This window comes from Malurus melanocephalus, unplaced genomic scaffold (assembly GCF_030028575.1).
Source record: "Malurus melanocephalus ecotype Western Australia unplaced genomic scaffold, MMel_1.1 scaffold_279, whole genome shotgun sequence".
NCBI lineage: Eukaryota > Metazoa > Chordata > Aves > Passeriformes > Maluridae > Malurus > Malurus melanocephalus.
In genome coordinates, this window is record NW_026623511.1 from 802,507 (window position 1) to 829,849 (window position 27,343).

Below are 27,343 nucleotides of genomic sequence, written 5' to 3' on the forward strand. Positions count from 1 at the left end.
CACAAACTCGCTCTGACCTGCTCYAAGGAGAAAGGAGAGCTGATATCCCCAGCCCTCACCACAGCCCAGCACTGGCAGCCCCTCACTGAGGATGGAGCTGAATCCAGCCCGGAATGAGACAACTTCCAGCCTCTTCCTTCTCGTGTGTTTGCCAAGGCAGGTGTCTGGGATGCAGAGGGGGAGTGCTGTGCTTTGGCAGTGAGTGAGTCTGTGCAAGCCCCGTGTGTGCCCCTGGCCCTTCCCTCACAGCCTGAGCAGTGTCGGTGCCACAGCTGAGGCACCTGCAAATAACCCCAGTTGGCTATTTAGGGTGCCTGGCTCCGAATGGGTGACCGCGGAGGGGGATATGCAGCTGCAGCTCCTGGCACTGCCACCCCACAGCACCGCGGTAGGCTCAGCCCACGCCTGGGATCGGGGTCACAGAGCCTACACCCATTTTCATGCACCCGCCGGAGTGACCATCCCATCCCGGAGCTGCCGTCCCATCCTGGAGCCCAGCCTGTTCCCAGGGATCGTTACCAGGAGCTCGTGTGTTTGGTTGCAAACAGAGCGGGAGTGGGAGCCAGGCGYTCGTGTTTGTGTGCCTGCGGTTGCTCCGGCAACTCGGGGCCAGCCAGGAGCTGCCAAAATCCTCGGTGGCCAGGGCCGAGCCCCCGGCACAGCTGCCCTGGGCGGCGTGGCCGGCCGAGCCCCCTCTGTCCGGCCGGGCGAGCGGCCASAGGGGCTGCTCGGGCCATGAACACAACCAGAGCGGAGGTCAGTGCGGACGGGGTTTATTGCAGAGCCGGGTTACAGCGTGGGTCTGCAGCATCCTTTGGTTTGGGCTTCACGAAGGCAGCGGGAGGCCACGGGGATTCAGGTCGGGGACCTTTGCCGGTGGCCAAGCAACACCAAACTCTCCCGGGAAGCATCCCGGGGCTGGGCCAGGAGCATCCCGGCACCGCCGGCACCGCACGATCTGAGCCGCCCGCGGTGCTGGGCAAGGGCAGAGCCAGGCAGACCCGAGGGCACCGGGGGGAAGGAAGGAGGCGGCTGTGGTGAGACTGGTGCGGGGTTAAGGCAGCCCCCCGGGAGGGGAGGACAGGCTGCGGTCCCCGTGGGACAAGGGAGGGTGCCCCGAAGCCGGGGCTGAGGTAGGGAAGGTGTGGGTGCCGGCGGGGTGGGGGAGCCCTGAGGAGCAGCGCTGTTAGTACGGTGTGGGCCGGGGGTGACAGCCGGGGGACACGGGAGGGACACGGGAGGGACACGGGAGGGACAGGGATCACAGCACGCAGCGCTGGGGCAGAGCACGCTGCCCGGCACTTCCCCAAAGCCGCCAGCCCCGGGCAGCGACACCCGCCAGCCTGGGCTGCCAGCGCAGCCTCCCGGGCCCCGTCACGGGCACCACCCGGGGCTGAGGCGAGCACCGACCCCACGGCCGGCGAGCAGGGACCGGGGCGGTGGCGCCACGGGCACCCGTCCCTACTTTTTGACTTTGGCGTCGTARGTGCCCGCGTTCTTGTAGGCGCTGACGTAGCCGCTCGTGTCCACGATGTTCTCCCGGCCGCTCTTGCCCTTGCCCTTGCCGCTCTCGTCGAAGCGCTCCTTGTGGGAGCCCGTGTACTTGGAGGTGTCCGTCAGCCTCTCCACGGCTCCCACTGTCTTGGCTTTCTGCAGCGGGGAGATGGGACGAGGGAGTCAAGAAGATTCTCCATCCCCTTCCTGCACAGGTTCCATCCTTTGCCCCACACAAGCTCCTGGCACCCACTGAAGGCCCTGCTGTGCTCCCTGTGCCTGATGCTGTGCCTGTCCCCAGGTCTCTTCACCCACCCAGGGCCAYCAGGGGCTTCCTGGAAAGCACCTGCCCTGTGGGCAGAGCTCCATCCTCCCCTCCTGACCATCAGTCCTGCTCCCAGCAGCCGAGGGGCTCCTCACTCACCGTGACGCCCACGTTAATGGGCTCCTTCCCTGCCACCAGCTGGCAGATGGCTTCAAACGCCTCCTCTTTGCTCTTGTCCTTAAACCTCTTGGGGGCCAGCTCCTCCAGTGCCTTCTTGAACTCCTCGTAGTTGATGACACGGGCTGTCTTCCCTCTGCAAGCACAAAAACTCAGGCCATGTTTTTGGCTCACGCCTCCAAATGAGATGAGAGAGACCCCGCCTTTGTCCTGTACGGGCCTCAGGCCCCTCACCCCTCTCTGAAATTCAGCCACAGCTGAGTGGGTTGGGCTGGGCACAGCTGGTGCTGTTGAARTCCCTGTTACCAAAATCCAGGGTGCATGGAAGTGCTCTAGGACTTGGTGAGATGTCAGGAGGGGCTGTGCTTCCATTCCCACTCCGCCCAACTGCCTGGGCTGCCCAGCACCCTCTCTCTCCCGGGAGGGATCAATCCTCCAGGCACATTTGGAAGGATGTGCATGCAGCATGCCTTCCCTGAGCTCCTGGTCCTCATCTCTGGGGCAGCACAGCAACCTGCCCTCCTGCACCCCAAAAACCTCCCGGTGCTCAGCTCCTCCTGACCCAACCCAGGAGGAAGGGAATGCCTGGAGCAGGTTCTCCACCCATCCTTGCTCCTGCACCCTGGTGCGGGGCATGAATGTCACTGTGTCCCCAGGGACCTTAAAAGCAGTTCCAGGTGCCTTTTAGCCCTTCAAGCTGCCCCTGTGACCTCCAAGGACCACAGTCCTCTTCAAGCTTGGGCTCTGGCTGGCCAGGCCCAGGGTGGGGTCCCATCACAWGGGACAACCCTGAGCAYCYYCCTCTGCTCCCTGTGGCACCTTCTGGAGTGATGGAGCCCAGCAGAGCCAACCAGGCCCACCCCAACACCTGGAGTGGGAGCAGGGGCACAATCTCTGCACCAAACCTGAGCCACCCAGCCCCAAAWTTGGGTTAATTTATTATTAGATCTTGCAGAAGCAGCCACATGTCCTGAAGGWGGGGACACCACAGGACAGGGCCCGCAGCTCCATGACAAGCAGGGTGGACAGCTCGGGTACAGCAGGGGCAGCTGAACTCTGTGGGGACCCCCACACCCGCACACTGCCACCCTGCCCACTCTGTAAAGCCATCCCCACCCTCCTGGAGCCTCGAGGCCCTGAAAATCCAAGTCACTTACTTCACCTTGGAGAAGACAATGTCCACGTCGGTGCTGGTGACGCTTTTGCCGTCKGTGACTTTGCAGTCTTTGCACAGCTTAGCCCAGTTCTTCCCATTCATCTCCTGCCCCGTGGCTTTGGTGTCACCGTAGATGGCGAATTTGCGGAAGCTCTCTTCCAGGGATGCCATCTCTGAGTTCTCAGCCATGGCTGCAGGACAGGGGCAGACGGGCCCGTCACACCAGGGCTCCTGCTGGCTGCACGGCACAGCTCAGCTGGCTGCTCGCAGGCCCTCGAGGGCAGGAGGAGGAGGAGGAAGGCTGGCGAGGGTGGAGGCTCTGCAGCAGGATCGGGGTGTTGGCAGCGCCTGCGGGCGTGGGGTGAGGACTGACGGCAGCCTCGGATGAGCCCCGAGGCCCAAAGCCAAGAACGCGTCGTGGGGAATGGAGGCTCCTGGTCGAGAGCTGTCAGCAGCGAGGCTGTCGGCTCCGGGGCTGGCGGGGAGTGAGTGCATCAGCCTTTCCCCTCGGGAGCGCTCTCCGGGAATGACGCAATGCGTCCGCCTTCCTCCCGCTCTCGATCCGGAGAACCGGCACCGCCGCCTGCCTTCAGCCCCACCTCTCCCCATCCTGCGTCCCCCTGCGCGGAGCTGGCGGCACCCCAGCCCATGACCTGCCCCCAGGGCCGGGCCRAGCGCGATGCCCTGCAGGGTGCCAAGTTGCCAACAGGTCTCTGCACCCTGTGGTGGCACTGTTGCTGCTGCCCCGTCCCCGCTCCCCGCCTGCCGTCGCCTCGGCAGCCTCGCCCTGCCTGCTCAACATCCCTCAGCACGCACCGAGAACCCGCGGCATCTCGGGCAGGAGCGGGCGTGGCCGTACCCGGGGGAGCTCCAGCACCCAGCGGGGTTTGGGACACCCCGAGATACAGAGCGGGCACCTGGCCCGGTGGGTGCTCGGGTGAGAGCGCCCGGGATGGGCCCCCGGAGCCTCGGCGAGGGCAGGGAGTGGTCCCTGGGACCGTCGCTAGGGAGGATGGGCGTTGCCTGGCGACCGTCGCCAAGGAGGCGCGGCGGGGCGGGGATGCCGCCGGTCGCCTCCCGGCCCCGCGCTCCCGCGGGCTCCCGCCGCCCCGGGCCCGCACGGTCCCGCAGCTCGCAGCCGGGGCTCTCCCCGCCTGGCTGGAGGTCACTGCCGGTGGCTGCGGGATGCCGGGGCAAGCGTGACCCCCGCCCGCCTCCCGCTGTCCCCCGTCTCCGTGCAGCGGCCGCGGGACGCACCGGGACTGCACCGGAGGRGCCGAGGGTGCGGGGGGTCCCGGTCGGTCGCTCGGTCACTCACCCCCCGCTCGGTCACTCACCTCCGGTCACTCGCTCACCTCCCGGCGCCGCGCTCTGAGGCGGGCGGGGGCGGCTCTTGCCGCCTGTTTAAGGCGCCGCCATGGTGACGGGAGGGGCCGGGCCGCCCCCGCCCGCCTCCCCCGGGCCRCGGCACGGCGGGAGCGCCCTCGGGGCGGGGACATGGAGCCCGGGCAGCGGACCCGGACCACCTCTGGGACACCCTCCGCACCCCATGAAGCCTCTCTGCTTCCCCACGAGACCCTACCGGCACCTGACAAAGTCTTTCCTACACCCCACAAGATCTCTCCATCACCCTACAAAGCCCCAGCGCTGATTCACAAGGTCCCTTTATCACCCCTTTGTTACCCTACAGCCCTTTCTCCTGTCCCACACCACCACCGTTTCCCTCCATGGAGGAATTGTGGGTGACACCAGGGAGCGAGGCCATTGTCCATGCTGAGGGGACAGCGCCAGCCATTCTGTGCTCACAGGGACTGTGCTGAGCCCCTGTGGCCCAGTGGGACTCTCTGGAGCAGGCAATGCCCACCCTGGCAGCCCGGAGCACGACCACACGCAGGGCTCCCAGTGGGTGCCACGAGCTGAGGCAGCACCCAAATATTGTGGTTGTCATGGAGCCCCAAGACAGCCCACATCCCTTACTCACTGCCCCACCTCAGCTGTTTGCCCACAGCCCGCTTTGATCCCGGTGCTCTGCTGGCATCGCTCCGGTGGGCGCAGGGCATCGTGGATCAGCAGCTGCAGCCTCAGCAGGAGCTGTGCCCAGCCAGGACACACAGAGCGCAGTTTGCTGCTGCCATGGGGGTGCTGTGGGCAAATCAACACCTTTGGGAACTGGCAAGTGGCTCAAACAACAGTCTTGGGCACCCTGTGGTCTGTCAGCCCTGGYTCTGTGCACAGAAGCTGCAGGTTAAGGACAGACACAGGTGTCCTCATGGCTGAGCTGTCCCGGGGTATCAGTTCTGCTTGTGCACCCAGAGCCTTTTGCTGTGGGACACAGACCCAGTGACAATCTCCCTCTTCTGGCTGAGTGGACCTGTTCTCTCCTGGGACATTGTTACCAGTTCTTGACTGGACAAAGCCACGAGCAGCCCACTCACACTGATTCTCTCTTGAAAAAAGGGTCTGGAAACCTCCAGAAGTAACCACAGGCAGCTCTGGGAGGTTGGGATCATTAACTTCACCTCCCACTCAGTGAGTGCCAGGGCTGGTGCCAGAGACCACTGGTGTGTCACAGCACCTGACCACTTTGGGCAGCTCAGCTGCTCAGACACGTGAAGAACCCCTTTGTTATGTCCCCAACCTCATAGGGGGCTACACAGGTGCTGCTCTTTCACAGCCCAGCCAGAATCAAGGTGGCCAGGACATCCTGCAGGGGACAGGCCAGGGTGGGAGGGATAGGTGTGGAGGCTCGTCTGATGCCAGAGTCCAGAWAGATCTCTCCAATCAGTGTTTTTCCTCACTCCAGTTTGTCCTGGCAGAGCTCAGACATGGTCAGAGAGCCTGGGAACTGCACGGGGTAGGTGGCATCTGGAGGACTCTCCTGATCACACAGACTTCCTGCTCCTCATGCGATATGAAAGCAGGTCCCATATGAAAACAGGTCCTAAAGTGCAGAGGATCAGAGGTGACAGTGCTTGGCTGWGAAGTGGGAATTGAAGCCAGCCTCCATGCAGGCCAGCAAGGACCCAGGGGTGCTATCCCACCTGCAGAAAGTGAGGAAGAACTGTCACCTTCCCTTCCCTTCGCCTTAAGGAGTGGGGAGTAACTGTGACTGCCACATCGAGGAGGGTGGTTAAGTCTTGATGAAGGTACAGTCTCATCCTCATCTTGCCCTGCAGCTCCCCACCAAGGCAGGTGTCTTTGGCTCTGCTCCCAGCTGACAGTTCCCAAGAGGAGCCAGGTAATGCTGGCGGGAGCACCCTGCAGGACTTGGCAGCGGTGGCAGCGTGGCAGCCGGGATCCTCCGAGCCGGCAGCAGGTGCAGGAGGAGCTGAGCATTTCTGTCTGCAGCTCTTCTGTCGGAGCTCCAGCTGGTCCTGGGGCCGCAGAGCGCAAAGAGCCTAGCGATGGCACACGGGGAGAGCCGGGTTCGGGCTGGTGAGCTGCCCACGGGGTCGGGTTGAGCAGGTCAGGTTTCGGTTCCTAAGGGCTGGGGTTTGTTGTGCGTTTGTTGTCACCATGACAGCCCTGTTGGGATGGAGCATGGTCCTTGGCCGGCTCCCGCTGTTCCTGATGCAGCCCGGAAAAGGAAGCCCGGGAGGAGGCTGTGACTTGGTCCGGAGCCCACGGGACGGGCAGGAATTGAGAGTGAGGTTGCACAGGTCCTGTGATGTGGTGGAGGAGCATGCACAACGCTCAGCGCTCGGCTCCCCAGGGAGCTTTCCCTCCTGATCAAGGTCAGRATGTTCCCAGGCTGTCTCCTGCCCCAGGGASCTAAATGAGCCGAACACTCCAGCACTCACCCAGACACACCGAGGCTCACRCGCAGCTGCATCCCCGAGGTGCAGCTTCGGCTGCTGAGCTGGTTCCTCCCAGGWCTGCCTCCCTCTCCCCAGCCTCACACAGAGTCCGGAGCGCTGTGACTGCTCAGGGTGCAGCTCAGAGCTCGCACGAGGGAACGTGCACAACATCAGAGCACCCTCTGTGCTCACCCTCATCCTCTTTGCCCCTCGCCTCCCCCGAGGCTGGGCACCGCAGCCTCCCGGGAGTCATCCCGTTTCAGGAATGAGTCGCTGGCTCGGCCGCGTCTGGGGTGGGATGAGGTTATGCGGGAACGCCGCTTCTCTAGCGCGAGTTGCTACAAAACAGAGGGAAGTGTTTCGGAGGTTGTGCAATATGTACACCGTCACCACAGCAACCGCGTGTCCACAAGACATTAGCGGGGCTTAGCTGCGGCTGCTGAGCGCCCGATCGGGGACGGGGGCTTGCGGTGTCCGTGCCGGGTGTGCCACCGAGCACGAGATGCGGTCATGCCATGCACGGCACCGGGCACAGGAACGGGGGGAAAGCTCCGTCCTCTGGCAGGGACTTCCTTTCCCCCGCCCTGCAACTCAAGGCAGCTCATTGAGATGCTCTCGGGACGTGTCAAAAGCAGCACAGAACAGTCTCACACAAAATCATGATTCAAAGGAAGGTCCCCTTGACTCCAAAGAGGAAACAAAGAGACCTGAGCCAGGCTYAAAGATGAAAATAAGCACAACGTGCATCCCATGCCAAGGCGGAGGCTTGGAGCAGGCACCACGGGGCCTGGCACAGCTCCAGGCAGTGGCCAGGGACTGTGACAGGATTTTAGAGGACTCTGGAAAGCTGTCACCCTGCAAACCATTGCTTCTTCCTGAGAGAAAGCCACAGTGTCTTGTGGTGGAAACAGCTGGTCCAGGGCGCTGCCTCCAGATGATGGGCGACTAAACGCCCTGGCACAAACCTTTTATTTAGTGCTGGAGAAGATGCTTGGGTATGYCAGACCACAATGTATCTGCAGTAATGGGGAGCTGAAGACATCAAGGCTTCTGCTGTCAGGACCTTAACTCAGCTCTCTTAGGGTCTTGGGCTGCAGCTTGTGGTCATTGCAACCCTCTGGCATTGAGCCCAGGACTGCTCWGCCCACACGCTGGACTCTGCAGCAGCACCCCAATGTGATTCATTCTTTTTGCTTACTGCCACACSTCTGCTATGGACCTTCCTCATGCAGAGCTGCAGAACCACTGCCACTGGCACCTGAACATGCACATGGGCACATGAGCACAGCCTGGAAAGGGGGGAGGACTAAATGCTGAACCTCAGGTTGATCCCCAGGCACCTGGAGAGGGTCCTGTCCCAGAAAACTCCTCTCCCATCTTGAGCCCAAAACTTGGAATTTCAGGACATGACTGACCTTTCTTTCCCTGGACTTCCGGTAGTCCAGGAAACCCAGTTCCCCTCAGCCCAAAGAGCACAGCAGCCTCTCTGCAGAATGTTGGGCCTCCTCCCTCTGGTGCTCACCCTGCTCCAGCACAGAAACCAGCCTGGGTTACACAGCTCAGGGAGAAGGTGGTCTGGTCCCTACCCCTCAGGGAAGACACCCCCACCCAAAAGACCCTCTGGAGAGGGGACTGTTGTCACCCCCACACCAATTACAGTGCTGAGCCCTGCTGGAACTCCAGAGGCTCAGGGAGAAATGAACCAAAGAGCCTGGGCATCATTGACTGRGCAGAGTCAGCAATGGCTGCAAAAAAAAAGGAGGAAACTATTTAGCAAAGAATATAGAAAATTTTATTGTGGCCAGAGCTACTAAAGAGATCCATATGAGATTTTGGGATTGATTCTGCATGGACAGYGTAAGAAAACACACAAGGTCTGCTCAGGGGCACCTGCTGCAGAGAAATTACCAATGCTTTCTGGTGGAGGGACAGCTGACCTTGGAAAACTGTAAGCYCAGCATTGCTGCAGGATGTAGTTTCCTTGGATAACAGCGGACATGAGGAGAAACACCAGGAAGGACTTTCTCTAACTGGGACCCATTGGTGAGGAATGCCSTGGTCTCTGCAGACACCCATTGCCATCTGCTGGTCCACACTCACCTGCTTTTCCAAAGGGTCATGCTGCCAGCGGGTACCACTGGCCACAGCAGCCAGGGAAGCTGCAAGGAGTGTGACCACAGGCCAGCCCATCCTGCAAACTGAGATMAAATGACTTCAACAGCTATGTGAAACTTCACTTTTACTGATCAACAGAYTGTGTAGCTTGATGAAGAGTCAAAGCTTTTCATCCCAGTTCCTTCAGGAAGCAAAAATCAGACAAAAGAGTGATAAGGCAGCCCTTTAAAACACCTCCAAATCTTTCTCCTGAGGCCAGTCTCTCCCATCAAGGCTGGGAGTCCAGTCTGCCTGTCCTGTATTGGCTGTGCCCAAAGAGCCTTTGTCCCCAGATCCCCTGTCCTGCTCTGGCCCAGTTCCAAGGAATGCTCACAGGCTGAGCTAGACAAGGGGTGAACAGCTTAGCTTGACTCTCAGAGCACCCTGCTTTGTCCTGTCCTTCCCTAACCTGAACACATCGCAGCCTGGGAAAGGTCAGTTGTGCTTTCCATGCAATAAAGCATTTGGAAGGGTGATGAAGACTCCCCTGGCTTCCTTTCCTTCCCTGGCACACCTGTTTGTTCACAGCAGTGTGCTGTGCTGGGGATTTGTCTGGAAATGTGCATCCAGCCATGCCAGTGCTGCTGTTCAGGGCTGTGCCAAATCCCGTCAGACACAGCCATGTGTCTGTCACAGCCGGTGGCAAAGCCCATGGAGATGTGTGTGTAGCTGCTATCTGGGCTCTGAGATTAGCTGGCTGCTAGGCAGATCTGGGCTTGCTGGAAGCCTAGCCTCAGCCCTCAGCCAGGGATGTGGAACAGGGCATGCTGCCTGGGGAAGCCACGAGGGCAGGGAGAGCACAGGTGCTGTAGGATGGCAGCCCAGACAGCTCTCTGCAGCTCACCCCCAGCACAGKGTGCTGTGGCTCGAGGCACTGGCCATGTGCCTCACTGTCTGCCGTGGGATTTTCCTGCACTACACACACCCCAGGCTTGGCTGTGGACTGGCAGCCCAGGAATTGGAAAGGTTTCAGGACCTGCTGTATCCAAAACTTCTGATGAGAACGCTGCAGTGTGGGACACCCCAGATTGCTGGGAAGGGGARGCAGGTCAAACTATGCTGCCACATACAGAGAACATGCTGGTGGAGGACTTGGCTTGAGGACGCACAGTGGAAAGCRGTATAGGGATGGGGCAATCCTGAGGTACTCCCTGACCACCTGCTGAAGCCCCTGAGCATGATCCAAAGACTGACAGGATATAGGCAGATGGGCAGTACAGCTTTCAGGGTGCAGGGAATGGCAGAAGTGCAGCCTTGTTCTTCCYCATACACTCACTCTCCTGGGAAGTCACTCCAGTACCAGTGTGCAGAGGGCCAGATGGGGCTGGCCCTTTCCCAGGGAAAGCTCATGAGCTCTCTTGAGCAACAAGTCTACCTCAGGTTTGCCACCTTGCAGCCTCTTGCCTTTGGTCGAGGATGAGAAATGTCCCACTGCAGCCTGACAGCACATGCAGTGAGGGGTGAGTCCCATAGGCCTCCACACAGCACCAACGCTGCTCCCAAAGGCCAAGGCTTTGGAATGATGATCCCTAGGCTGCTGTGGTGCTCGTCCTTATTTCCTTTGAGCATGGATCATGTGTGCCCACATGCTGCTTGCTGGTGCATTTTCTGTGGTCAGGCTCGGATGTGCTCTCACTGGGCTGGGGCTGAGGGACAAGAGGTTCTCCACTGCTCTTACTTACAAACACATCAGGAGTCTTACAAAAAAGTTCCAGATCTCGTTCCACATGTCTGTCCTGCTGGCAGCTTCTCCTTTTTACCTTGTGCTCTGAATACAGATTCTTCTTCCTGAGTCCTCTGGGATTGTCTGTGGACAAGGGATAATGTTGAGAGTTGCTTGAATTATTCCTAGGAGGCCCCTGAAGGCCTGTGCTGCCAAGGCGAGTCTGAGCCAAGGGAATCTCATCCATGGACTCAGCAGACTCTGAGTGATAGTCAGCTGGGGGTCCTGCTGCCTGGATGAGGCCCATGCTGCTGGGGGGCACAGCAGCTCTCAGAGGAAAAGCTGGCACTAAGAGGTGAAGGCTGTGGGAAGGTGAGGTGGCAGCAACCRTGGTTGGGAACTCTGCAGATGGAAATAAAGGCAGAAGAAAGCTTAAGGGGAGAGAGAGATCTCAGCCCCACAAAGATATCAACAAGCCCAGGAACTCTGCAATGGCTGATCCTCTAGTGTTAAAGCAAATCATACACATATTTATACAAAATGCAGCAGAGAAGCTCACTGGTGCACTCTCACCTGACTGGGGATCTGGGAAGGAGGGCCAAGGTGTAGCAGGTACTTTAGATCCACTGTCCATTGCTGAAGAAGCCTTCTGCATCTTCTTTCTTCTTTTCTTCTGTTGCTGTGAAAACAAGTGGCCCAAGAGAAGGGAAGTTATTTCACCAGCCCAAAATAATGAGACAGTCCTTTTACTTSCTACCTCATTTTAATTCTTCCTGCTTTGTGAGTATCAGGTATAACCAAAGTCTAAGAATATTTTCTTGTTTAGGACTGAGTTACTATGAAGAACTGATAGAGAATGGGTGTTTCTTGAACAGACACACACAAACTATCTGCATACAGTGACTCTTTGTGTGCAGGTACCTTTAAGCTGCTGTCTCACAGAGCTGAGGGATGTAAGAGACTGGTCGCTTGCATTTGTAAAGTCAAACTAGAAGAGGGCACCAAAACTCGCATAGCACAGGATGTCCCAAGAAAGGGACAGTGCTCATACCCAGCACAGTATAGAGGAAAAGGATGATTTTTTGCCATCTAGATGGCAAGACTTTGATTAATAAGCTTGGAGGAAAAGGGAAAAGCACCACCACCTGCCATTTGAGCAAGAGGGGAGAGCATCTGGATGCAGATACCTGAATACCAGGAGCCCAGCCCAAGTCTTTGGAGAGCTGTGCCGTATGCTCAAGCACCATATCCACACACACCATCTTTCCCTGGTGCTTTACTGGAACATATAAACTGATGGATTTTGCTCTATAGAAACATGCAGAGCTTGTTACATCAACAAAGCGGTGCAGCCAGAGTGAGTGAGCTGCACTGGGGCAGAAAGGCATTAGGTTACAGCTGTGTTACAGCTGTGAGTTATGAGGAGACTGCAGGATAGCTCTGATCATGCCTGTGACTGGAGACAGGAGAACATCACCTGGATTTGGTGGCTGCAGGGCACAGTCACACCTGCAGACACAAACTGAGGGGAGGCAGAGCCTGTGTGAGCAGTGGGTAAGCACAGCCTGCTCTAGGGCATGCCWGGGCATCTGGGTGGGTTGGCAGCAGCAGGTTGGGTGTGTGGCAAATCCTCCTTACCTGAGAAGGGGTTGCAGAGTGAGGAGATGGAGGCTGAGGGGATGAGCTTTGCTTGGAGTTGCTTTCTTGGTGCTTTGGAAAGCTAAAAACACAGCAGACACACAAGTTGATTCCCTAAGACAGAACTTAATCCTGATGCCCTCTTTGCTTGCATGTGCACACCAGCCTGATCACAGCCTCCCCTGCCTTACAYAGCATTCTCAGCAAAACTGCAGAACTTTTTCTGCACTCTTGTGCAAAATAAGATGGAAATCCCCAGGGACATAAGTCAACAGGAAAGGATTATGAGACAAGGATACTTCCTTCCCCTGAGGGTTTGCCTGTGTTATAAACTTGTAACTGCTGTGATGCATCTCTCCACAGCCTGAAATCATGTAATTATAATTTGCTCAGTATAGAAGTAACAGGACAGATCAGGCAGTCTTAAAGAATTTTAATAYAGAACAATTAATAGAAACCAGTTTCATATAAAATATTTAAGAGAGTATTCTAGGAATGATACTTTCCCAGGGAAGGGAAGTCAAGTATTTCTGCAGGTGTTTACCCTTCTGAAATTCAAAGATTTCACCACTCAGCTGCTCAAAACACTGGTGTTCCCCATCCTCTTAAGTACTTTCATCTTACAGCCCATCAGTGACCTTAATGACAATTTCCCATTTACCACATATGCTGCTGGGAGAATCTTATCCATGATTTTTCTCACCTTTTTCCCGAAGTTACTGTTGAGAATTCCTCTACTTGAATTCCAGGGTCAGTATAGACAGGATTACCTGACAATAAGTCTGCTTCCTGGGGAAAAAGACAAATAAAAAACAACCAACCAAACATTTTCAGACTAATCAGAACACAGAGGGGAGAAGAGGATTTCATTACATGTAAGATGTATTATTTTTCCTCATGCCAGACATTTTTTGTTCTTACAGGTAGAATCTGCTGCTTCAGAAGATGGAAAACCAAGATTGGCACAACTAGAAGTCCTTGATTCATTCATTTAGTCCAGCCAGTATTTCTTGTGATTCAAAACCAAATCACACTTACAGGGATCAGCTTAGTCATTTCTTGGGACCACGTTCAAAATATCACTTAAAGCTTCCATTAGTTACACAGTTCAATCTGAGGAGCTACGCAGTGAATGCAAAAAATGTCTTTTAAATGCAAAATAGAGGTGAGGAAGATGGAAGCATGTAAACACACAGGAAAAACATAAAGTGTTTTCTTTATGTTTTTTTTTGTTTCTTGTATAAACCTGTATGGCAAATACCTGCTGATTTTTAAAAAGGAGTGTGATATATTGCTTATTTGCCTCAGGTATAGATTAATTCAGAGTAATGACAGCTGAATTTGAAAACTGCATATTTTCAGAAAGATATAAGAATAAGCCTCCTAAATGCAAGTGCTGCATTACAGGAAAGAACTCCAGTTCTCCCTCAAAAGCACCCAGTTAAGATGATCAGAATACCAAAGGATGCAGGGTATGAAGCCCTGTTATCACAACAGGACAAACCATGCTCAGAAGAACCTTGACACTACTTATCAGCTGCTCTTMAACTTGAATAAGCATCAAGAGAACTTCATAAGTGTTTTAGTGTGCAGTGACTATAAAGATATTTTAAAGTAACTTTTAGGTTAAGATGGAGGGATTTTAAATGTGATAGGCATTAGCTTCAAAAACAGCTTAAACAAGCTCATGAAGACCTATTTTTCTCAACAGTCTGATCAGCAAATTTGAGAAAATGAAGTCAAAGTTGGACATGCCACAAATGGGTTCCTGAGAGATCCAGGGCCTCTGCACTTCAACAAATTATAAACAATCAACAAAAGAGAAGAGCCTGGTGATGACACTCCCTGATGTAAGGCATTAAGAAAATGAAAGCCAGCCACAAAGAGCTGAGGAAGATCTTTGCAATATTGAATTACAGGCTGATAAAATAGCACAAAAAATCAATATTTCTAGAGGTAAAGATGGAAAGTGAAGCATGTGGGAAAAGTGGTGCAAACTTTATATATAAAGCAACAGTYTCTGAAATAGAAAATAATCCATGGAGCTGCACATTCAGTGGCAGCCAAGAAATCATTTCAGATGTTAGGAATAAAAATGAAAGGCAAATTAAAAAAAAAAAAGAAAATAATTTCAGCCATTTTATAGGTGGTAATGTAACATTTGAAGGGAATTGGTTTAGCAACCACAAACATAACTTTCTGATTTAAAAATTTATCCAAGTGCAAGATTAACCATCCGCAGAAATTTACTACATGCATTTCAATCAGAACTTGTAACTCAAATCAGATCATCACTCATCACCAACTGAACACAAAGTGTGCATGAATATGTCCTCAAAGCTCCCTGGGGACATCTACAATCAAGATTTACATTCAGGCCTCATGCACCTTAGTCACAAGGGATGAGACCAGACAGCGTCGTGTCACTGTGAGTGTACAGGCAGAGATGCAGCTCTTTTCAGARGGAAGCAGGATGTGGCTGAAATGASCTGCAGCAGGAGACATCCCACTCTACAGAATAACTGAAAACAATCAGGATTCAATGTCCACAGCACACAAACAGGACTGCAGGACTGGCATTTCAAGGGAGCTTAATAAATGACTCATCTTGAGAATAGCATGGACAATTTCTTTCCAAGCAGGGAATGAAAGAGCCTTTTAACATCCATTTTGTTCATTTCAGCCTTCTATAAATAATGTAGAACCAAAGCAGTCACATAAATGAAAGTAAAGCATTAGAGCTGACTAGGAAAAACAAATGAGATTCAATCAGTAAAAAATACAATGTTCTCTCACAGTGCAACACAAACTACAGCCACAGCACAGAGTCCAAGCCTCCCTCTKCTCRCAGGCATTAGCAGRACAGTCAGCATCCTTYCTCTGCAGCATCAAGACAAGCCACYCTTTGCAGCTGGGTTGTCAGGATTCAGCTGCTGCTCCTGCTCAAAGCAGACTGTTGGAYTGACAGACTGTCCAAGTTCTACCCTCATGCCACTCATTGACCAAATTCCTGCTGTGGCCACCCCAAGGTCCATGGTTACAAGCCCAGGATGGATTCAGTTCCCTTGCCCAMTGTAGCTGCCCTTATCAGCCACTTCAATGACAGCAGAGCCTGAAGTGCTGTCTGAGGAGGAGAGGCAGAACTAAACAGGAAAAAAAGCATTCTTGTTCCAGGGAAAGTGAGTCTGTTGCAAGTGCTGAGGTTGAGAGTGAAGTTCATCTTACACTGGAGGAAAGAAACAATACTGAAAATATAAGGGAAACTGAGTAAAACCTATGTTTGTTACTTAAAATCAAACCTCACCAACCTAAATCACTTTCCAAAGCAAATTCAAAGTTTTAGGAATGTGAGAAGAATCACATCCMAGCTGGCCTCATATGAAAGCCAGCTCCCTGGACTGAATGCAATTATGCATTAAAGCATAGGGTTTGGTTTAGTTTATATTTCTTTGGACTGCAAATGACTACAGAAAAAATGGTTACTTGCACATCCTACTTTAGGTATGGTAATAGAGACAAAGGCTCAGTATGTCCAACTCTTTGGTATTTTTTTGTGATATCTGAACCATTTCAAGGTGCAAAATTAGGGCTTTTACTTTGTAGATCCTACAAGAACATAAGAATCCTTTATCCTGAACAAGAATCCTTTAACCTGAACACAGCYGAAGACTTAACCACAGACCAACATGGAAAACTGAAGCCAAAACCAACACCCAAGCATGAATAAGGCTCAAAAACAAGCATTAAAGGGGAAATGCATGCTTCTTCTTAGTCCCTAAAATGAATGAACAGTTCAGACAAAAGTGGGAAGAGGATGATTTCCATTTTATGCTTACAACACGTTGGATCAATTACAAAGGGTTGCAGTGTTCAAGCTAAAGAAGGCTGCATTCAACACAGCTTACAAAAGGCAAGTCACTTGGTGTCCTCCTACTCCAATCTATTTGTTTGTGTTTATCTCTGGTTGCTATGTAAGAAACAAGGAAAATGTGGTGGGTTAACATTTTTCTTAACAATGTTACTGGGCATCATCCAGTCTTTCTTGCTCCCCAAGGTACTAACAGCAGTCCTGAAACACCAAACTCCTTTTCACCCTGCTCCTTCCAGGCTTGCTGCTTCAAATCAACCACATTCACACATATCTAGATAAAAGCCAGTGCAGACAGGAGAAACCACTGAATGTCAACATCCCAAATGTGCACACACACATGAGRTCCATCCCTGTTCAAACACATTTTCAGTATCAATTAAAATTCAGTAATTAGATTATTAGAGCTAATGCTTTATTATTGTTTTAATTTTCATAGTAAGCAAARTTCTGTGAAGCAAAGTGCCAAATATTTTTGTTGTTATGGAAACCTCTGTTTAAACTGAAAGTTCAACTTTTCCAAAACAGTAAAAAATATATATGAAAAGCTGGGGACTTCATATTACACAAAACTGAATGAGCTCACTTTCCCCTTTGCTTTGATAGGGAAGAACTATGGATGAATCCAGAGAGATCCCAGTATCTCTACACAGAACACTTGGATGAAGCTTGTATTTGATTAATTTATTATTAAAYATAAACTATTTGTATAGTAGATAACTTACTTGCATAAAACGAAAAGTTACACATGACTGGGAATCATACAATAATTTAGACCAGGAAGAATTTCTGAAGTTCCTAGTTCAATYCCCTGCTAAAGTCAGTACAGAATGTGTCCAGTCAAAATTTCAGTTAATACAATAATGTTTTTTGCCTTGTAGCAAAATAAATTACACTGAACCTCTCAATTCAGAGCCCAATATATCTGCCTCTGCAAAGTCTAGTAGCATTTAAGAGGTTGTAGAACTCTTTTTACAGAGATAGAGATTAACATCATTATAATAACAAGAACCCTTACCACTATACAGTCTCATTTCAAAGAASAGCAGATATCTGAGTAATTTCTGAAAAACTGGTGTCCTTTTCACTTTCAAGATGGTTAAATTATTAGCTGCTCAGTGATTAGTCCCCGTTTCTCCAGCCTTAGAGCCTGACTCACTTGAAGTCATGACTGCTCACATAAGCCCCCAAGATGTGCAGTGTCACCCAAAACATATGGTTCTGTCCTTTGCAGGGACAGGATTCTTCCCACTCTTCAGTCAACCTCATTCGTGCTGAGCCAGGCAATTATGTGACTGYTTGGTGAACCGAATGGGAGGGAGCCAGGCCAACTCAACTATTTTTTTAATAAAGTTTATTGTTACTCAGATGAGTTCCCCCACCCTGTCCTAATGAACAGCTGTGCTGGCAGAAGAGACAAGATAGTGCAGGGCCCAAAACAAGTGGTGGAGGAAGAGAGTGGGTGAGATTGATTCCTTTGAAAGCAGTACTTGCTTATACCTAAAGTGTTCATGGAATTACAGGCCTCACACTCTCTCACATCCTACTCAACTCCATCAAAGTACATCTGAAGTCTTATCTCTAGCAACTGCCTTTAAAATAGAGAGCTCAAGAAAGTGAAACAAAGTTTACACTGCAGACAAGCAATGCTGTTTTGGAGAAATGAAACTAGGATGAGTACCTGACTGGGTCTCACTTGGGAAGAAGCAGACTCCTGTTTCTTGTCTGCCTTGTCTGGCCCTTGCTGGGGACGCTGCTGCAGGATGTACTCGTACGTAGTCAGCTTGTGCCACACTGAAAGGGAAGAAAGAGACCTGTCAGCACAGGAAAGGCCACTCCCTGATTGCACTTATACAAACAGTCTGGATAACTATACAATCAAACAGTAACTATAAACACCAMGAATCTGATAATYTATGCCRGAAGTCTCTGTGCACTGTCCATCCYACTATATTCTTTATTGCCAACATCACAATGCTTTCTTATAGTCCTGTTATTCTTAAGTCTCATAGAATGATACAGCCTTCTATAGTGTAGTAATTTGTTCAGTTCATTTCAGTGCAAATCCATTATTCATGCCCAACTGGAGTAAGACCTGTACTGTACAGAAAATTCAGTGAGCAATCAGAAGGAATGTGATGCTAAATGGAGAGAAGAAATTGAGCAGGTTAGTGTGTCCTGTAGTGACTGAGACACTTAATGTGCAAACCAGTGAGCATCAAATGCACAGCTTGCCTCGTGCCAGACAGATGTGCCCAGAGTTCACCTGTCCCTTTATGAGCTCTCCAGGACCCCCATGCAAACACATCTGCTTCCATGAATGACCAAAAGCATGTGACATTTCTGAGCAACTTGTTCTCTTCAGGAGACCCAAAATCTTATGAGGGTCCAAAACGCAGACATTCCTCCCATAATAACCTTGTTATGATACATATTTTTAGAGAACAAACCCCAGAAATGGATGCTGAAGGGTTTTCATGCGCAGCCTGGTAGTCATTTCTCCTTTTTACAGAAGCACAGCAGTTAAAGCAAATGCCTAGGATGTGAGATATCTGGACTGAAATCCTCCCTCTGCCTGAAGACATTTGTATCAGTGATACCTTACCTCTCACAACCATGCCCTGAACACAGGGCTAYGTCCCAGAGAAGTGGGGGAAAGCAGAGGAGATGTGCCCCTCTGCTAAAGCAATCACCTTATGAAGAAATAAAAAGGATCCATTTGGCCAGGAAGAGAGAACACAGAGATGGATGTGAGTCTACAGCCAAGTGATTACTTAACAGGGACAGTGCAGGGTGCTGGCAAGTGCTCCTAGAAWGGCACCCTTTGCTTTCTTTGAAAAACAGAATATTGCTTCATAAGCAAAGGCCTATCAACCATTTTAAATTTAGAGTTTGTTGGTTTCTTAATACTTAAGARTGTAACTTATAAAATATTTTAATAGAGCTATTTAGTTAAAATACTGCATTTTTGGGCAGATAACATTGCAAGACATAACATGAAAAATATAATCATAGTCCGTGAATAACCCTATATGCTTTCCTATATTCCCTACTATTTCTTTCTTTATTCTGCTACCAGGCTCTCAATATTGAAGAAAAAATATATCCTCCCTCCAAGCCTTTGAAGTGCCATGCTTTGCCAAATGCCTCTGGAACTGAGYCTGACTCAAGACCAGTAATTTTTAATACATGGACCTACTATTTTGAGAATAACATATCTCCTTCCTTTTGTTTGAAAAATCAGGAAAATAACTGATTTTTTCACTGTACTTGTAAAAAAATTAGATACTAAATTTTCATAGTCATACCTGACTTAAGCCATTTTTTATGGGAAGCCCAAGGGCAGTATCACTCACAGGGGGGGCTATTTAATTTCTGTAATTTAATTATTTAAAACCAAAAAGGTATATGCTGCAATACTGACCAACAGTAATTACATTTGAATTGGTTTAAGTGTATTTCTAGTTCCAAAAGAGGGGCAGACAGTTCATTACAACACTGTCTACCTTAAAGCATTCAGAGGAAAGTAGTGACAATTAYAGGTATGAAGTAAGAGGAGTTTAAGTTCAGATACTTAGTCTATCTCCCCAAAATCCAGTTATAAGTGCAAATACAGTGGTGARTCCAATGCATACTCATGTGTAGCAACAGTATAAGCTTCAGTGTGGTAAAGTCCCTCTTTAAAGCAAGGGCTTACACACAACAACCTGCACAGCTGGGACCAGTTTCATTAGGGCAGCAGATTATAATGAAATAAAACGTAAAAAAAAAAATTAGCAGCAATTCTGTTTTCATGTAAGTAATAAAGACTTAAAATTGGGTCAAAAGTAGAAGTTAATTTGGGTCGAAATTTATTCTGAAAGAGAAAAAATAATTACCTAAAAATAAGAGCAGCAAAAGCTCCCCCAAGCCCAGTGCAGAACTAGCTTGTCTGACAGATAAAGCAGGTCGCTATCTCAAGCAGGGTGCACCCTCTACTGGAAGCTCTACACAATGACAGGATAAAGATCACTCAGGACTAAACTGAATAATCCTTTTTCAGCCAGAAGAAACCTTCTTGGCGTGGGCCCAGCTTTGTTATGCTTTTTGTCTTTCTGCAGTGCTAGATTGACCTTTTAAATCTCCAGGCATTGCCGTTAACACATTAGCCAACTGTTAATTCTGCCAAGAAAGTAAAATTGCTGCATGCCCAAATTTCAGTCAAGCTCAAAGAGGCTCTAGAAGGAAAATGATGGTCAGTGTCCTCACTGAGTGCACAGTCCATGCCAGCTGAGGAACACTCACCTATCGAACWCTACACTTCAACAGTGCAACTGTTTTCCTTCTGGAGCCATGCTGGTTTGTGCTGACCTAGTTTGTGTTGGCATCTGCAGGTCTGTTAACCCAGAACCTGAAAATCCAYCCAAGGATCCTCTGTAACCGCTGTCCTAACTTCTCTGCCACCACATACCTTCTTTCTTAGTTCTGGCACCACCAACTACTGCAAATGTAAGGTCTTTGCCTATCATGACTTTCATCAGCAGCCAAAAAGCATTGGCTTAATTTTAGACGAAGGCTGAAAAAAGTTTTTGATGCCCATCTGTACATAAACAAACATAAATATCCCTTTTTGACRGAGCAACAAGCAGTAGATCTAAAGAGGAGCCTTTCTGAAAGCCTCTTCCTCTGAATTCCACAAGTCTTCTTGTATGAATATGGTACAACTTCCATAGGGGTACCTTAATCTGGATGTCAGTGCTCCAATCAAATTTAGCTCGGTATATCCATATTTTTCTGGGGTAAGGGAGAAACAGGCTCTCTCACACAAGAGAAGTACTGGGGAGCACAGTGAGGAGACTCACAAAGTCCATATGCYGAGTCAATCTGAACCTGCCATCTCTGGTACTGAGCTGGGATGGACCAGCTCATCTCACCTGGCCTCTCCAATACTCTTCCATGTGCTTTCTGTTTCAGGATAATATAGTTTAAAACATGACTGCCCAACAGGCCCAGCACAAGCCCCACATTACACGTGCATTGATAAGCCTACCTCCTACTGGGGGGGAACTCAGAAAGAGGTTAAATCCCAATTTTGTATATTTTCAATGCCAATCCTGCACAATGGGCATGCATTAGTGACACAGGCAAACACACGGTGAATGCAGGATGAGTAGAAGCTAAGCAAAAATGGAATGGGGTGCAGATGACAGAACAAAACACCTACAGAGATAGATGTGAAAGGTCAAGAGGTGGCCCAGCAGGATCATGGTCACCAGGCTCAGAAGAATAAAAATCCCAGCTGTGATCAAAATGGCAGGTGCCTGAGTCTCAACAGGAGTTGCAGGAAGAAACACAAACCAGCGGTCCAKGTGGTTCCTCAGAGCTGTAAAATAAAGAGAGTTGGAGATAAGCAGATTGTCCAGGTATGAAATATCTCCAACTAAATATTACAGCTAGAAATGTTAACTCAAAAGCAGCTGCAGACCCATTGTGCGCTGGAGGCCTAAGAAATCTGGTCCATGCAGGGCCTTTAGGAAGAGCTCTTAGCTCTGTAAGGAAAGAAATCTCATCCAGCTGAGTAGAGATACTCTAACAGAAATATAAAATTGAAGTAGTAAGGAATRGAGTTTCTCCTTAGTGGAAGAGCTCACAGAATGCAAACCCTCATTAAGATATGGCTGGTTCCCAGGATGTCATCTGAAGCACTGCTGTACCATCGAAGTGCTGGTCAGAGCGAAGCACTGTGGGGTCAACGAAGAACTCCACAAAGACGTAGAAAGCGACGAGCAGCAGAAGGCCCAGGCCCAGAATGGCAGACAGCACACTATTCARAAAGAGCCTGCCAGGAAGGAGAGAGGTCTCAGTGGCTTCAATAACATCACACATACAATTCAATATCCCAGCCTCTAATARAGATGGAGATAGAGAGAGGTAGCTCAAATCACTGTCACGCTTTCTTACACTTATGATAGATACTGGTGAACAGCTTTACTTATTTTTTGTTACCCTGAGGGACTAAACTGTGACCCTTTAGTGYAACCATGGTTCCAAAACAGTCAAGTATATCTAGGACAAAGAGCTCCCTGCACAAAATCTGAAGGCAGTGTAACGTGGCACCCGGCAACAACATTTTGCTTTCCACGGGGTTTTAGTGCAGGAAATTAAACTGAGAAGCATCACTGATAGTCTCCTTACTCTTATCTGAAGCCTGGCATGGATTAGAGGTCCCTATATGCTGCTGTGAATCCTGCCAACTGGCAAGTCTCATAGAGAAAGCAGTGATCTGAATGCAGATTGTTTCAGASTGGAAGAGCACCATCATGGTTCCAYTCCCACTCCAGCTCTCAGAAGCACTAAAGACACCCAATTAGCATCCTGCAAGCTTTTCCTAATACCARATAATAAGACTATGTTCTCTGGTTTTACTCACAGATGTTCAGCTACAACATTCTAAGTACAGGAATTTTATCCCTGGTTATTTGGATGTCATGATTATGCTCGTATTTTCCATCTAGTTTTCTCATGACTGATTCTATTCAGCCAGGGGATAAAAGAGAAGTGATTCTGTGTGGCTAAGTATAGACTGGACTGAGATACAGAAGAACCTTGGAAAGAGAAGGAGCCACATTATGGATGCAGTGTGGTGCTTCTGTCACAATGCCAAGCTCTTACCAGTAATTCCTCTCTCCCACACAATTGTTGAGCCATTTGCAGTGATGATCAAAGCCACAYACACACTTGTTGCAAGTTCCACAGTGCTTTGACTTGGCACTCCTGTCAAAGAAAGGSTGGCATTAGTGTGGCAGCACCAGCTCACTACTAGGACATTTTAGTGACTCAGACACGGGGATACAGCAGCAGAGATCCTGGTAATAGAGAGAAAACTTTCTGCATCAAGAGTACTTCAACTCCCAAACATATCTGCCATTGTTGGACAATCCCAAACATTACAAAATTCGCCTTTCAGTGCACTGCATTATTTTTAATTTGGAGACTGYTGAATTCTTATTTGAATCCCTCCAGCAGCTCTACAGAGCTTGATATTAATGCCTGCCCTCCAAGCATTTCCTGCTAGTGGTCAGCGTCCAGCCAGAAAYAAGCACACACACAGTAGTTACACACTGTTAGGTCAAACAGGGGAACATGGAACACTACAGCCCTCTCCAYGCAACATGAGCAATGAAATAAAACACAAAACCCTGTACACATTTGGCAGAAGCTTCCCTACCCAGCTCCCTGAACCCTGCCACAGGATGAAGCTTAACTTGTGCTATAGCACTTCAGGGGCTTAATCTCAAATCTTACAGTCTGGCATTGATGATTTAACGGTGAAGTGCAACCCTGAAGAAGACAGAGCAGTAGAAAGTGAAGAGAAGATACTTACACATCTACATCACAGACATGGCAGTGATGGTTTTCAATGACATGTGCATGCTGGTTACGGTTGAATGTGGCCAGAGGCCCCAGATAGTTTTTTTCTCGCACATTTGCATCTGCAGGATCAATGGAGACTGCAGTAAGATGAACAACTAAATGGTAGATAAAACACACTCCTGGACACTGAAGYGTACAGTTAAGGATTTAACACGTATCTTTTAATCCTTAATACACAAATCCCACACAGATGAGAAATATATGGCTTAGAATTAGAAATCGTTACATAACTGCAGCACATKAATCTGAACTTTACAGACTTTATTGTATTATAATAAACATCCTCTAGAAAAAAAATCCAAAACAAATCTACAGGAACATCCCTTCTCATTATGTACTACTCTGCCTCACAGAAAAGTTCTTCCAAGCACAGGGAGTTTTTGAGGGTTAGTAGTTACTTACCAGAATCTCACCCCAAGTACTGCCTGCTGACATAGGTCCAACTTTCTCAGTTCATACTGACTCCTTGGAAAGGAGTGTGGTTAGTRWTGTGCACATACCCTTTCACAGGAYCAAATTAAAAAAAAAAAAAAAAAGTCACTTCAAGGAAGTAGTATTGATCACCTTGCTTTCCTTTTCCTTAGTCAGAATCCCAAGGAAGAKAAGCACACCTTTAAAGTAGGCTCCTACACAATTTACAGACAGGATCCAGGATTTGTCARTGTTTCTATACACCCAGATGTGCACACCATTGATCATACTAAGACCTATGGAAAAAAGGTCAGTGTAGCAAGTTAAAAAAGGAGGCCTTTGAGAGGCCCAGCTCACTGGAGCTCTGATGGCTGGTGGAGCAGAATGGGAAGGGATTTGCCTTTGACAGAAAAGAGACATTAGTGCTTTATTAATGGGAAGTAAAACCTTGGTATATATTAATTTCTTGAATGAGGAGTAACTTTAGATTACATTGCAAAGGTATTTGGTAGATACCAAGGATYTGAGCAAGTTAAGTAGATGTAAGACCACTGAGCTAATTACATTAATGTCCAAATCATGCAGGTGTAGCTAAAACAATCATAAGCAAAATCATCCCAAACATACCAAAGACTTAGAGGCATCTATAAGACAGATGTATAAATGCCATAAGTATACATCCCATCTCTTCAGAACAAGGCCTTGTCTTGAGGACCAGTACAGGTGATAGTACAGGCAGCACTGGGAGTACTGGGAGCGCTGGGATCACTCCCCAACTGCTTCAGGCTGAACAAACCAAATATCCTCAGCCGCTTCTCCTCTAGACCCTTCACTGTCTTTGTTAGATGTGTACTAAACTGCTGCTCAAGACTGTCCCACAACAGACCTTTTCTCTGAGGTCTACACCACACCACCTTGTCTGTCACTCCCAGATTTTCTGCTGAAGACAAGAGAGGGCTTGTGGAGAGCATCACTGTGAGCTATCACAAGCAATCCCCTACACAACCACAAGCATGTAAAGCTGCCTTTCATGACTCATCCAGTCAGCACAGGGATGTGGGGCTGCCAATGCAACAAGGATGTTTAAAAAGGGTCTTTTTCAGTACGACTTCCCTCAAACCCTGCAGCGCACTTGTAGAAGAATAATATAAAGCAAAGGAGACACATGGGCAGAAGGAGGCAGCACAAGAGAATCAGAAGCAAAGGCAGTAACCTTAATAGAGAGTGATGAAGGAGACAAACAGAACATCAGTGACCTAAAGTGAGGATCTCAAAGCAACTGTTTTTTATAGTCAGGAGAATATCAAGATGAAGGTTATAGTTCAGAAAAATATTCTGGCTCAGGTGCTTTTTTCCTATGCTTTCTGTGCTAGTAAGTACTGTTAAAACCCCTCAGTGATAGTTTATAACAGCCCATGYTCTCCTCTGGATCCAAGGATACGATATAACCAGCAGGCAGCCAGTGGCGGGGCAGGAGAGGAACCAGGATTCCAAAGCCAACCAGTGCAAAGAAGAGGAACAGCAGCCAGGCAATGATCTGGAACAGGTGCAGGGGCCAGCTCCAGCCATTTCTTCGAGCACGTTGGACCTTCACYTCAGGGACAGCTTCACCCAAATCCTCTGGAGCTATCTTATTATTAGGTTTATTGCAGATATTCATCTAGAGAAATCAAAAATGGAAAACAAAAAGATGTGGTATCAAAGTACTGTGACTGAGGCCTGGTGCTGGAGATATGCTCCCAGGTGGACAGGGTTAGAGAGACCAAAATGATGACACATCTGAGAAGAAACACTGCTGAGTTTAGAAGTGATTTCTCCTTTTTTTTCAATTTTGTTGAACTATTAGCTGCTGCTTTTCACTTGCCACGGAGCTGAGAGGATTTTCTAACAACAGAGAATTGGGCTATTCTGCTTCATGGAGAACTGCAGTGCAACAAATACCAGGGAGAACAAACCAGGCAGTAGATCAGGAGCAGCATCACAAAACCAGCAAAGGAGCTCTGCTGGACCTGAGCTGACTCCAGGTACCTCTGCACCACTCCCACCCTTCCTTAGTAACTAAAGAGAATGTGAAATTAACATCTACATTACAAACAACTTCAATTAGTCTGATTAACATGCACAGGAGAGTGATGAAAGCAAAGGAAAAGGTCTCTGGGTCATTTGTGGTATTTTTGATAATGGTTGCAGTGCCAGAACAACACCATAGGATTAGAAAACAGCAAGCATGGCAACATGCTGAAAGAGTRAGCAGGACAATTATGACCTTGGTATGCCAACAGTCCTTCASTGCCAGGCAAAGGGCTGGGAATGTMATTTTGGGTCAACTGGTAGAGGAGTGRGTAAGAATAGCAGAGAATGTCATTTTTGCTTATCAGCACGGTCTTATCAACAGGCAGGCTGGAATAAAAAATTCCAAATTTCACCCTTCAAACTAATTAGCAGTATCTGCCTGCCTTCACCATTGAAGTTGCTGCATGGCAACAGGCTCATCCCTGATGAGGAATCATTACCAATCATGTAATCCTTTTCTCATTAGGTTGTTGAAAACTTGCTCGTGCATCACTTTGGGCTACCTGTTACAAAACCCGCTGTGGGTGTGCCCGGCACACCTTTCTACCCAGCTCCAGAAAACACTGAACATAGAAAACAAGGCATGAAGTCACTGTCAGGGGAGACAGAAAGAGGCACCGCAACGCACGCGCAGGCACCAGGGGCCGGGCCGGGTGAGCGGGCTCCCGGGCAGCCACTCTGGGGAGAGACGCGGAGACCCCTCCCGCACTCCACCACCTCCTATCCCTCACCTTCTCCCCGCAGAAGCGGTTGACAGCGGCCCCGGCCCCGCCTCATGCCCAGGCAGGGCGCGGGACCCCGGCTGAGGCCTCCACGGCAGCTCCCGGCGCCACAGCGGGCCTCGGGCCGCTGGGCCCGTCGCCATGGCAACGGCTACGGCGGCGCGMAGGGGCCAAACCGCGCCGGGCGCGATCGTTCCGCCGGGATATGGGAGGGAGGAGCGGGGTTTCGTCCTGTATCAGGTGTGGTGGGGTCCTCTCGCACTTGGGGAAATCCTGCCTACAATATAACCTCAGCCTTCCAAGGGATGGCATTCCATATGGATGGGGCTGGAGATGCCCAGTGTGCCAGCGGTGGAGGCTGGATGTGAGCTGAAATCATCCCACTCCCGGAAAATTCCGTTCTCTGTTATATCAACCAGTCTTTATGCGATGAACGTGTAGTATTTTTGTTAATCTATATATTCAGATTTACACTGTGACGTAAGGAGATTGCAGAATTTTACTGAATTTTA

General features: G+C 49.8%; 3 protein-coding genes across 4 annotated transcripts in view; all 3 read right to left on the reverse strand.

Annotated features, from left to right (window-relative positions):
* Window positions 1–1,235: 1,235 nt before the first annotated feature.
* Window positions 1,236–4,473, reverse strand: TPPP3 (tubulin polymerization promoting protein family member 3). Of its 2 annotated transcripts, none has more exons than XM_057376464.1 (4): window positions 4,430–4,473; window positions 3,094–3,440; window positions 1,919–2,072; window positions 1,236–1,650 (listed from the first exon to the last, which is right to left on the reverse strand). In XM_057376464.1, the coding sequence occupies exons 2-4, from the start codon at window positions 3,279–3,281 to the stop codon at window positions 1,462–1,464; spliced, it is 531 nt and encodes a 176-aa protein (XP_057232447.1). In that variant the 5' UTR covers window positions 3,282–3,440; window positions 4,430–4,473; the 3' UTR covers window positions 1,236–1,461. The 2 variants fall into 2 exon arrangements, with proteins under 2 accessions (XP_057232447.1, XP_057232448.1); XM_057376465.1 differs by having other exon boundaries at window positions 3,094–3,283; window positions 4,430–4,460.
* Window positions 4,474–8,658: 4,185 nt separating this feature from the next.
* On the reverse strand, window positions 8,659–26,971 carry ZDHHC1 (zinc finger DHHC-type containing 1). Its single transcript, XM_057376473.1, has 11 exons — window positions 26,841–26,971; window positions 25,478–25,696; window positions 23,576–23,751; window positions 22,864–22,965; window positions 21,906–22,030; window positions 21,416–21,574; window positions 17,894–18,006; window positions 13,048–13,133; window positions 12,345–12,426; window positions 11,280–11,385; window positions 8,659–10,850 (listed from the first exon to the last, which is right to left on the reverse strand). Exons 2-11 carry the CDS (start codon window positions 25,694–25,696, stop codon window positions 10,573–10,575), a joined length of 1,446 nt encoding a protein of 481 aa, XP_057232456.1. The 5' UTR covers window positions 26,841–26,971; the 3' UTR covers window positions 8,659–10,572.
* The window catches only part of LOC130579562 (uncharacterized), a 45,189-nt gene continuing 44,682 nt past the window's right edge, over window positions 26,837–27,343 (reverse strand). Inside the window, exon 8 of the mRNA XM_057376463.1 lies at window positions 26,837–27,062. Within this exon, the coding sequence (XP_057232446.1) occupies window positions 26,837–27,062 (226 nt within the window). The remainder of the gene's footprint in view (window positions 27,063–27,343) is intronic.